This window comes from Apteryx rowi, unplaced genomic scaffold (genome assembly GCF_003343035.1).
Source record: "Apteryx rowi isolate R43461 unplaced genomic scaffold, aptRow1 scaffold_3, whole genome shotgun sequence".
Lineage (NCBI taxonomy): Eukaryota > Metazoa > Chordata > Aves > Apterygiformes > Apterygidae > Apteryx > Apteryx rowi.
In genome coordinates, this window is record NW_020449418.1 from 2,831,391 (window position 1) to 2,843,763 (window position 12,373).

At 39.4% G+C, this 12,373-nt stretch overlaps 1 protein-coding gene across 5 annotated transcripts in view; it reads left to right on the forward strand.

The window, feature by feature from the left end:
• The window catches only part of GPAM (glycerol-3-phosphate acyltransferase, mitochondrial), an 84,777-nt gene that overhangs the window by 51,443 nt on the left and 20,961 nt on the right, over positions 1-12,373 (forward strand). For 3 of the 5 annotated variants that reach the window (XM_026069743.1, XM_026069744.1, XM_026069747.1), the window contains exons 2-7: positions 1,287-1,417; positions 3,432-3,554; positions 6,693-6,766; positions 10,131-10,244; positions 11,048-11,197; positions 12,094-12,190. In XM_026069743.1, the coding sequence (XP_025925528.1) occupies positions 1,316-1,417; positions 3,432-3,554; positions 6,693-6,766; positions 10,131-10,244; positions 11,048-11,197; positions 12,094-12,190 (660 nt within the window). In that variant the 5' untranslated portion in view covers positions 1,287-1,315. The other 2 variants (XM_026069745.1, XM_026069746.1) reach the window with 2 other exon arrangements.

Below are 12,373 nucleotides of genomic sequence, written 5' to 3' on the forward strand. Positions count from 1 at the left end.
GGTCCGTGCTCGCGGCGAGGCGCGCGGGCATGGCGCGCTGGGGCGCGCGGGGCGCGTGAGCTCTGCCGGGGCCGCCGGGCGCTCGCGGGACCGATTCTGTCGGAGGTGGGTATGAGCCGCGCCTGCCTGGGGGCTTTTGGTTACCTGCTGCTTAAAGTGCCTTCTTCGTGCGCAGGGGCCGCGAAGGTGACCTTGAGCAGAGCGGGGGGACGTGCCTCACTTTCGCCGCTTAGGTGCTCGTGAGCGTTACGTTGCGTTTGCTCAGTAGTTAAGTATTAATTTGCCTGAGCCCCAATAAAATKAAACGCAAGTTAAACCTAAGATCCGGGGGGGAAAAAACCCCGATAACTTATGTGCTTAGGCAATGTCGAGATAAGTATGTGCATATATATATATATATGCATATATTTATATATGTGTGTGTGTATATCTATATATACACGCTAGCTCAAAGTGCAGTTTGTGCTGGGAACTTTGTACATGGAGATGTTACAGGAGAGTATTGCGGCTGTGTGTTGTGGTAGGTGGGGAGGAGTGTAAGTAAAATAAAATRCTGGACTAAAAATTTAGGCCTTGCTCTTGCAAATATTAACATACAGGATGGGAACAGCCTTATTCCTGAAAGGGTTATAGCATTGGGGCCATAAAATATAGTTTCATTGCAGTAACAGATYAAAGAGGCAGTATCRGCRCTTCACTTTTTCTRGATTAAAATGCCAGGATTCCTTTTCCATAGAGCTCCAGAGCAAAGTGGTTTAATGTGTAGACTTCTGCAGATGTGCCATATAGTGCTAAGTTCTTCTGGTATATTTGGCCTACCTTCCTTTCTGTTTGACTGAGGGAGAATTATTGTGTTTAGTATATGAACTGTAAAACTTCAATTTAAAAATAATTACGCAAGTTTAGACTTCTCTACTGCTTTTTAATCTACAATGTCACTTCWGTCAGCCGCGTGTTCAGAATTAGGCATGCTTTTGTGCAGCGCATCCTTTCCTCCAAAAAGTTTGAAAACCGGTTTGGCTACAGTGAGATCAGACGCATGAAATCTTCTGTGAGATAGGATTGGGAGAGAATACTAAAGAAAAGTTTCACAAACGATAGGTGCCCTTGAGAGGGGAATGATGAAAGAGTGAGGTCATGTAATGCAAGAGGTGAGTAAACTTTTGGAAGTGGCTGAAATATGTATCCTTTTGGCTGAATAGTTTAAACCATATATGGTTTACACACATGCACACACACACATATATATATTATATATATTATTTATTTATTTATTTATCTTGCAGCTTCTGGTCTTCAATTCAAGTTGTGTGTCATGGATGAAACTGCTTTGTCCCTTGGCACAATAGATGTTTCTTACTTGTCCGCCTCCACGGAGTGCAGTATCGGCAGATGTAAGCATTCCAGTGAAGAATGGGTAAGTAAGAATTTTGATTGCAGCTGGCCATGTTTGTCTTATTTTTCYTTCAAGTTGAAGATGAYCTTTATTTATTTATTTATTTATACTGTGAAGACTCAAGATAAGGCACTGTATCTCTTTTATGCTTGATATAGTTTTCTTTTTAATATAACTTGAAGTGTGAGGAGAAACCAACCAGTGTTGTGCCTAAGACTAATGTTGCTAGAAAGGAAAAACCCTCATATCAAACCCTATTAGTAGTCCTATAGTGTCCTGGTATGATGTTATTAATCATTTTATATGGCAGTAAATGATCAAAGTTCCATTCTGCAATAGATTAAAGTCAAACAGMAATGTGCTTGCTGTCCTGAAGGATGTGGTTGTTTAAAAAGCTCGGGTGACAAGGAGCGTGAGGCTGAAGGTGGGTGGTCATGTAACCATTATAGGTGGAGCTATTCATGCAATGCAGGAGGCAGAGAAAATTTGGTGGATGTAGAAAAGGAGCTATTACCAGTCTGTGTCCTGTGCTGAGACTCAGGATCCGAAGGAGACAAAAGAGTCAGTGACTAGAGAGGGTTGGGTGGAGCGTGAGAAGCTGCATGGGGACTGGCCTTGCACTGGGTGGTTTTGAAGCCCAGATTGGGTGCAGAATTAGACGCTGCTCTGGAGAGGAGGAGTCGAACTTGATACAGAGGAAGAGTTGGAGACATGGTCAGAGTTGAGGGAAAGGACAGATGTCTTGGCAGCTGTGTCTCCTACCTGCCTCGACGTAGGAGCCATGAGACTGAGCAAGCTGCAGTAACCCAGAGGATTTGTGAAAGAAAGTGGGATAAAGGCAGGCAAGCAAAAAAGATAGATTGTGAGGAGAGTAGTAGTGAGTTTAGTCGGGGCCTGGAGGCAAGCAGGAGGAAGACGTTTTTGTTACAAAGGTGGTTAATGGGAAATTGGTGTTACTGACAGTGATAGAGAAGGGATTGGACCAGGCTTAGCACCTTGATGCTTATTTCACATGGAAGACTCTTTAGTCTTGAAATAGTTGCCAGTTCATGTTACTTGCCAAATCTGATACACGCACATTTCAGTTTTTAGTCATGTTCAGGATTGCACTTGACTTTGTGGTTGTTTCTGATTGGGCTGGCTTTCTAGCTGGGTATGTGATGATCTATATTTGTGTTTTTTAACTCTTATGTTGGTTTAAGGTACTGGTTCCACCCTATTTCTCCCTTAACTGTGCTATTTTAAACATATTTCAATTTATTTTGCCATCTCTTTTTTTTTCCTGTGGCTTCCCTTCTGTTACAAACTTACAATGCAGGATTCAGAAAGTCTGAATCTAGTGGGCCAGATGATGCATTCTCAGGCAAGCAATAATTCAGTAGATTTTAATGGGAGCAATCCACATTTGTCTGGGTAAAACCTGTAGTTAGGAATATTTTCATTATGTCCTAGCAAAAAGAACGTTTTCTGTGAATGCAGTTACTTTTGATTTTCAGTTCAGTAACCTTTAAAAAGACAGCCTAACATTGGAGAAGGCATGGTGGTTCCTTTTTCATCCTTTTTGCATGAAACTGCTGAAACTGAGCTTGCAGAGTCAATGGAGTTAATGTTTTTTGTACATTCATTTTTCTTGCAATTTTACAGGGCCTTGTCCAGTAAAAGCTTAAAACGCTTTGCTTATGTTACGAGAACCTTTACATTATTGAGCGCGTAATTTACTGTTGCTTCTTTCACTTTTCTCAGTTGTCAATTAATTTCCTTGCTGCTTTGTACTAGAGTTAATATTTCAAAATTTCATCCATCAGAAAATGCTGCAGTGCTTAGGATATATAAGTACAATGCAGTGATTTTGGTTTTATTTTTAAAATCACATCATCTGGAGGTTGTATAATTTTTTTTAGAAAAAATTTGGGGAAATATTAGTTTTAGGTAATTTGTTTTTATAGCGTATGGCAGCTCCTCTAATTCAAAGTTTTCATATACTCAGTACAGTATATGTTTGTGGATATTTACGTGTCTGTCTTTTGTTTCGCAGGGAGAGTGTAACTCTAGGCCTACTCTCTTTCGATCAGCTACTTTAAAATGGAAAGAAACTCTGCTGAGCAGAAAAAGGCCATTTGTGGGACGATGTTGCTACGTATGCACTCCCCAGAGCCGGGTAAGAAGATTATGGCCTGGATTGTGTTTGATGATCATGCATAGCTGCAGCGTAATGAAGTTTCAGTAGTTTTCTTACTTTCAGAATTAAGGTCGCAATGTTCTTGCTTTGTAAAGGAACACAGTTTTTCTCTTTTGCTTATTGTTATATTTTCTTTGTCATGCGATGAAGGGATGGGACGGATACTGTGATGTTTTGTCTCCTGCTTTTCAGTGTGGACTTACTCCTTGCAGAAAACTCTCAGCTTTTCAGAATTAGCACTGTAAAATTTTATGAAAAATGCATCTGCTCTGCCAGATTAATAATTGGAATTTGGTGCTTATGAAAGTGTAAAGGCTTACCTTTAGGATGCTTAATTCTGCATCCACAGAATACGTACAGTTTTGAAAGTGAATAGTATGTTCCCCTTCAAACTTGAAGAGATCAGTTCCGTGCTTGAGAAGACAGCTTGGTTTTCTACACTCAGATAATTCCTGGCTTGTCTGGCCAACCTGACGAGAAGAAGCGCCAGTTATAATAATGAGGATATTTGTCTGCTGGGCACAGTGTCAAGATGGTTGCACTAGAGAGGTTGTGCAAAATGACTTTATAATTTCTTGGTTGTTTTTTTTTTTTTCCTGACTTTATTGAACTGCATTGGGCAGACTTTCCATAAGCTGCAGATGTAAAATGCTGATAAATGGCTTATTATAGTTTGCAACCAGTTCATTATGTAGTTCGACTATATGTGTACACAGGCTACCCCTTGCACTGAGCTCTATAATTGTCTGGACTAAAATGATAATTTTGTTGTTCCTTTGACCTAGGAAGAGTTATTAGTTCACTTTATTCTTATACCAGAATACAAAACTACAGCAGTGACACAGACATGGGACAGAAATGCAAACGAGCTGCGAAGGCTGTGTATGATATGGGCAACAAGACAATTAGATAAACTGAGACTACTTCTAACAGACATTTAAGTGTCCTCGCTTGTACAGAGGTGTGCAGGAAAATTTGCTTGAGCTTTTACAGGTTTGTAATTGCTGTGTTAGTAATTAGGCTGTTTCTCTCAAGTTGGGAATTATGCTGTAAGAAGAAAAATCCCATTCTGTATTTTGTCCATTTAAAAAGAAGATAATTACCTGTCCTAAGAAGGAAGATCCTGCATATAGGAAAGGGGCATAACCTCTTCCCCCCCCCCCCCCCCCCCCCCCCCCCCCCCCCCGCCCTTTACTGCCTCCTGCCACGAGGAGAAAATGCCATTCCCACAGCAGATCATAACAAACCAGATTCTTACGTTAGTCCTAGACTCCGGATGTTACACTTTTTTGAGCTGCCTCTTAGTTAACTCTGTTTTGGAGAAGAATGGATGAGTGAGACTGATTTCACGAGTGGCACCCTGCTGGTGCTGCAAGTGGGAAGTCTCACTTCTGCCTCTCCTGCTCCTTCCCGCTCTCCTGTGAGTGGGTGAAGCTCACTAACTAAGCAGAAAGCTACCTGCTTTTTTTTTCCCCCCCTCCTGTCTTAGTTTTCTGCCTGTTAACTGAGCTGAGTTTGCTCGTGGAGGGGTCTGATGCACGCTAGAGCTAGTGCACGCTAAGAGGTAGGGCCTTAGCGTTCAATCAGAACGGGCAGGATCCGCTGGTGGGAGCTGGGCTTCTCCCTGCCGGTGGCAGAGAACTGTTCCATGAACTCACTTCGTCTCGCTGAGCCACATCCCCCGCCTGGCACAGGGTCAGGGAAGAGTTAAATAAGGAAGAGCTGAAGTGTGGCATCACACCTGGAGGATGAACTTCCTGTTAAAAGCCAGATTATAGCCAAGGTTGGAGCACTGGAGTAGACTCAAGTGTTCTGTGCTACTTTCTCAGCTTTGCTGCTGATTTTTTTGGGAAACCAAGAAACAAGTCATTTCATTTCTCTTTGCCTGAATGTTCTACCTAGCTTTGAGAATATTAACTGGTAATATTGTGTAGGTCTAAGAAATTAGCTTTACCTTCAAGTTCCCTCTTAATAGCCTGAAGCAGCAAGTTGTTGATTGTATGTACTACACAGATGGGCTTTAATGTGGGGGGAAGAGAGTGTTTGCTCCCACTGTGCTGCGTAATTGCTACCTTATTTACAAATGGCGTAGAACATTTGTATGTTTGAATTTGTGGCAAATTGTATGTGCTAAAGGAAAATAAATACAAGCAAATTAGACTCTTATCTGATTCGCACTGTAAAATCGGTAGTGTGGCTGTTCTGTAGATGCACTGTTACTGGTAACCATCGCGTCTTTAGCTCTACCTGTGCAACCGTTCATCCTTACTGTCCTCTGTGTTTGCCTTCCTTGGCATGCGCAATCCCAGTGGTTTTAGCTGTAATTCACTGTTGGCACTTTACCATTTTTATAATTAAATATTGTTTGGGCAGAAAGAGACTAACCTCTTGGTCAAGGTACTTGCTTGGAGTATGGGAGATTAAAGTTCAGGTCTGCTTGCCAAGGAATATTTGTTTATCCAAAGTGAAATGCTTCCAAACTAATCCCGGAACAGCTAATGGTCTGGTATGGGGAGTCTTTACCAGTAGAAGACTGGACTGAGTTTGTTGTTCAGGTAGAGTGGGAATATGAAGATATTTTGTCAAGTAAATGTAGATACCCTGACACTTTAGTTACCAACTGTTATAGAGTTAATAAATTTTATATTTTAGGGTTAATAATAATTAAATATTATTATAATATATGTACATTATATATAATATAAATTATATTATTATTATACAAATAAATAATAATAAATAAATTTGTATATTATAGGGTTAATAAATAAAGCCTAAGTCTGGCTTAATAAATTTCTGTCTCAAATATGACTTCTGTATTATAAAAAGTCCTAGCTTATGTTAATTTCAAATATAATGTTATAATAAAATATTCTGGTTTGAAGAATACAACCAAAATACAGGCCCCTTTCTTGTATGCAGTAAAGCCTGGAGAATGCAATAAAAGTGTTGGAACTGGGAACAGTGACTTTCTGAATTTTATCTTTATTTCAGAACAGTTTATACATACTTTATAAGCAAATTATGAACTTCCCTTATTATGTTGTTATGAATGTAGAGACATGACTATTCTTGTACCGAGAAAGCCTACCAATCTTTTTTTCCTTGATTTTACAGGACAATTTCTTCAATGCTAGTATTCCTTCTCTGGGCCTGCGTAATGTCATATATATCAATGAAACACATACGAGGTAACGTAGCAAGTCTTTCTTTTGCCTTTAAGATTCCGTGTGTTCTGATCTCATGGCAGGGAAATCTCCTGGATAGTCCAGACTGAGTGGATGTATTGCTGTCCTGAAATGCAGGGATTGATGCTGCCTTCAGAAAAGTAATATACCTGTAAACTCTGGCTGTGTATATTTTGGAGCTGGACAAAGTTCCTTGGGTTTATAAGCAAGGAGTGTAAGGGTCATACGGATTTCACAAAAAACAGAGCAGCCTTTCCCTTGTGGTGCAAATGGCAGCATCCGTCCGTCCTCGTATAGGGCTGAGAGGGGCTGTTTTGTCCCTTTGCTTAAGAATGACTTCAGGCTGCATTGGTATTTTACTGGGCAGATCTGGCTCTCAATTTAGGCTTTGATTGTTATCTCTAATAAAAATTTAATGTGAAAGTGACCTATTATTATTCTGTGTCTCCTGAGCCTCAGCGGCAGAGTGCAGCCCCTGAAAGATGGTGTATATGGCACAAAAATGATGATACATTTTCACACTATTTGAAATGAATTTTGTGTTCTGGGATGCAGATACTGGAAGCACACAAAAATCTTTCTTTATTTTGCTCCTTGAAAAGCTAATAGTGCTTGCTAAAGTTTTTAGAGTAATCATTAGCATAAGAAGGTTCTGCAGTGTTTGTTGTAGAGTCAGAGCAAACAAAGAGGGGCTGAAAGAAATGAGCCAAAGGGTCTGAACGGAAGAAAGGCAGTATTGTGCTGTGCTTGAGAGGGAGGAAGCTAATGTCAGAGGCTGTTCTGTCTTCAATTCTAATTCTTTCCTTTTTTTTTTTTTATTTTAGAATTGAGCTAGTAGTTTAGACTACAGAAAAATAACTGAAATACTGTTTAATTTTAACTATTTTATTAGTTTTAAAAGGCTAGTCCTTGGATAGTTTTGAATGCTCGAGGTTTCTTAAATTAGAAATATAAGGGCAACAAAATATGGGTTAATGAATTATTCTGAAATAAAATGCCTTTAGCTCAGAATGTCATTATAGACAGAAAATTGACAATGTTAATGAAGTCCTGGGGTCCAATGGGGTTATGTAGTGACTGTTTCTTGGCCTCAGAAAGCAAAGGGGATTTTCTTTAACTGCTAGTGTGCAGTAGCTGTATTGAGAGATAATCGCAGCTTTTCTGAGCTGTGAATATTTCAGTTTTGTGATTGGTTGCAAGTTTCTGATTTAAATAATGTATCTTGACTGGGTCTATAGTCTGTTTTTTCTTTTGTCGTTACTTCATGATTAGAAAACATAGATTTTTCTAATTATTCTACATGTGTCTAAGCTGTAAAATGGATATAGAAACCTTTATACTCTGCCAGATCCCTTTAATAGTTGTATGGTATTGTGATGATATGTTCATAGTTACTAAAATATTTGTCAGAAAGAAGTATATAAACTTTGCTTTTTAGAAAAATCCATAAAGGTCTCAAACTCAGACTGGAAGGGGGAAATGGAAAAGCAAGTAAGCCTGCTTCCCTGACAGTATGGTTAGCAAAATTCTTTGGCCTCAGAGAGACAGTCTGATTTTTATGACTGTTATGTGCCTGACTGTATTGGTTTATGCATATATACTTACCTTAATTATAGTGGAAGTGGCCTATGCATTAGGTTGTTTGGCATTTTACAGTATAAAAGATTCTTGTAATCTTTTCTAGTTGGTTTTAACCCTTGTATAAAGATACTGAAACRTGGCAGGGAGGTTTAAAAACTGCTGCTAGTAATTCAGGTGACAACTAACGTGAGCATTTTCATCTGTGGTTAGCTTTGGGACTCCCGCTGGGGCATCAGCAGTACATTGCTCTGACAGTCCTGAAAACAGAGATTTTCTGGAGAGGGATGGGGGAAAAAAAAAGAAAAAAAGAGACTTTGTATGTTTCTGTAGTTTCTTATGCTTCCCGGACTTTCCAGCATGTGTTCCCTTGTCTTCTCACTGCTCTGTCCGTGATGGCAGCACGTGGAGGTCACTTTCTCCATCATTTGGACAGAGGAGAGAGAAGCCTTGGTTCTGTGAATCCGGCCCCAAACCTTGTCCCTGGCCACAGCAACCTGTTCCCTTCTTTTTTGGGATAGCAGCCTCTAACAGCTTTCTCTTCCATGTTGATGAAGATCTTTCAGTAGTGAAGTTGCAAGCTTCAAATATTTCCAAGGATGCAAACTAATGAAAGAGCATTGCATAATACTAAATCCTCAAATCCTAGGAATGGCCAGACCTTAATTTGCCCTTCCAGCTCTTAATTCCACCCTCTCTCATCAGCTCTGATTTACGAGCRTGTTGTCTCTAATTGCACAGTTCTGGGGCCCTTGCTCCAGGTCATGGCATGACTCCCGTTTGTGGCAGCTCGGGTGCTCCTGGCCTTGTGAGCGAGCTAGGAAACTGGGAGGAGAGGGGAAAAATGGCGACTGTTTGCTGGAAGACTTGATTTTATCCCTTCTTCTGTTACATGCATCTTATTTTGAACAGTTTTCCTAACATCACATCATATCCACATATTGTGTGGATTTTTTGGTATGTGATTTAAGTGAGTGATTGTTTCTTAGGAAAGAAAAATAGTAATTTGTGTAGAAAGAAAAGGGATGCATAAGAGAAGGATTCAGAGAATAGAGAGCAGGGTTAAGTAATTTAAAGGGGAGAGACTATGGCTGAATAAGCAGAGTAAGTTGTCTTACTTAAATGCTAGAATATATAGAGAACCTTACTGATTATTTAGTGATTCTACTTGTTTTAAAGTTTTGCAAGGAGAAGGACTGAGGTACCTGGGACTAGGTGTTTAAGAAGACTAGAAAGGACAGAAAGATGACACAACGTGTATTTAATGACTGTGGCTAATGCAGATATATTTTCAGAAGTTCCTTTGGGATTTTACTCTATACGTACAATGTGAGCCACTTTCCAAATCGGGCTCAGTGTTTCTTTAAGAAGTTGTCAGACTTCTTAGCTGTGCATTTACATTCCTCAGTGGAAAGTCACTGAATCACAAAATGGGCACTACATAGACTCCTTCCTCCTCGTGGAGCTGCTGAATAGTCAGCTCCAGTAGACAAAAAACGGTATCTGCTGTTTTATATCTGCTTCTTTATGATACAACTGATGCTTTAGGACCAGTGTCACCCTGAATCACAGTAATGCAGTCCTCAGTTGTCTCAGGTATTTTTTGATACAAAGCAGCTATTTCATCCATAACATTAGCATATTGACAATTTACTAGGAAATTCAGAAGGTTTTAGGCAGTTTTCTGAAAAACTCTACTTACTTTTACTTCTCAATTTTACATATTTTATAATTTTTTTCAGTGGGTTGTTTTGAGGGTCACACTAAAAAACTTTTCATGTTTTTGTAGGTACAGAGGGTGGCTTGCAAGACGGCTTTGTTATGTCCTTTTTGTGCAAGAGAGGGATGTTCATAAGGGTATGTTTGCCAAGAATCTGACAGAAAATGTGCTGAATAACAGCCGGTAAGATACTGCAAAATAAGCTCTTGTTTATGTATGACTGYTGCATATAATATGATTTAAGAATTTGGAAACACCAAATCTTGAAAACCAGATGATCATTAGTATTAGAAAATACAGTATCTTCAGGACAGCCCTTTAGAACTGTAGCTTGCAATTTCTGTTCAAATAATTAAATGAGGGGAGATTTGTAATTCTTAATCTCTAAATGAATAATGTATAGTGGGTGGACAGCAGACAGTACATGGAAAAATAAATTGCCATGTGCAGACTCTTCAAACCATTGTTTATCTAATTTATATAAATCATGGTCATAATAGGAAAGTAGCATTTCAGAGAAACTTAGTTCATGATGCACCAAGAGTGTGAGGCAAAACTGGAAAAAGGCAGTAGAATTTCTGTCTCAAATAAAGCATATTAAATGGCATGCTAAGCCCCATCAGGTATCAAGGTATCAGTTTTCCCTGGTCACAAAGAAATTCGACGACAGGCTCGCTCCTTGAGTCTAGTTTTGTCAGAGGCCATGCGCTGTGTGCATAAGCATTCCTGTCTCTTGTGCATTTTCTATATATCTGGATATTCTGTATGGTCAGCTTTGAGCATGTTCATCCATGCACCTATTTAGTCAGACTTGGAAGTTTGCTGAATTAAATACCATTGGATTACACAATATTTCAGTGTGTATGTTTGCTTATGCCTGCAAGTTACTCCTGTAGTAATATATTGCTCTTTCGCAGGAGGAAATGTCTGTGTCTTTAACTGTTCTGTTGCAGAACTGTCTCATGAGTTTTGCTTTTTAATGCTAGAGTACAGAAGGCCATTGTAGATGAAGCTTCTGAACCCAGTGCTCCGGGTAGTTTTGCTCAGACGGATCCCAAAGCTATCAACAAGGTGAAGAAAAAAGCTAGGAAAATTCTCCAGGAAATGGTAGCGAATGTGTCACCTGCTTTGATCAGGTAATAAAAATGGCTCATCAGTATTGTCAGTGGGTAGAAGGACAAGCCAAGCTCTCTCTATGTTACACCAACAGAGCATTACCGTAGTCATAAATATCCCCTTTTTAATACTACCTAGTTATGATGGTTATTCTTCATTTACAGATGTAGCAGAAAATTTTTGCTTGTAAACCTTATGATAAGAATAACTAACCCCCCCCCCCTTTTTTTTTCCTCCTGAAGATAAGCTTAGTCCAATAAGCTGCTTGATAAATTACTGGGCCAATATTTCTACCCTTCGTTTCAGGCTGATTCTAGTAAGAACAGTTAACTGCAGCTTCTTAGACTGTGAAAGATCTTTTTTCCGGTAGCCCATTGAATATTACAATCTGTAGTTATGCATATCTTAGAGGAAGTCTTATCTTCTACTTTGGTGTCTACCTTAACTACTATAGGTGAATTTGTCTCTGTCATGTGCTTAGTTCCCTCCACTGATTTTTAGTGAAGCAAACCCTACCTCTTTTTGTGACCAAGTTACTTGTGATTGTTTTCACACAAGACCAAATGCTCACCGTCACCTAACAAGTTTGTCCCCTAGCTGAGTTAGTGTAATTGATCACAGAGTCTCCCTTATCTTTCCTCGTTTGTAGGAAAGTCTTTGCAGTTTGAACAGCCTTCACAGAGACTGACTCTAACAAGTTTTGTATCATAGCTTCAGCAGGCTAAGAGCCAAAATGTGGTCCCTAACCGTGGTTTAGTTGGTAGACAGGAACTTGTTAAATAATTTGATTCTACAGTAATTTGATTTGTTCGTAAAGTAATTAGATTCTATAGCTTTATCTTTAGTCATATAAGAGCAGTATAAAAGAAAGCAGCAATGAATGAAGTTCTTTGACTTATGTTTGTTCTTCCTTCAGGTTGACTGGTTGGGTGTTGCTGAAGTTGTTTAACAGCTTTTTCTGGAATATTCAGATCCACAGAGGTCAAATAGAAATGGTCAAAGCAGCAACAGAGGTAAGCAGGTTGGGGGAAGCTAGTAAGGCAGATTTCTAATGTAGTTTCTATTAATGTTTATAGCACTTCTAAAGAGTTCTGCTAAGTCTGTATAAATACCAGATTCTGGACCTATGTGTCTCATATCTGTGAAATACTATTCTTAATTAAATACCGTGCTCTTTGAGTTGTGTAACCTAAAAT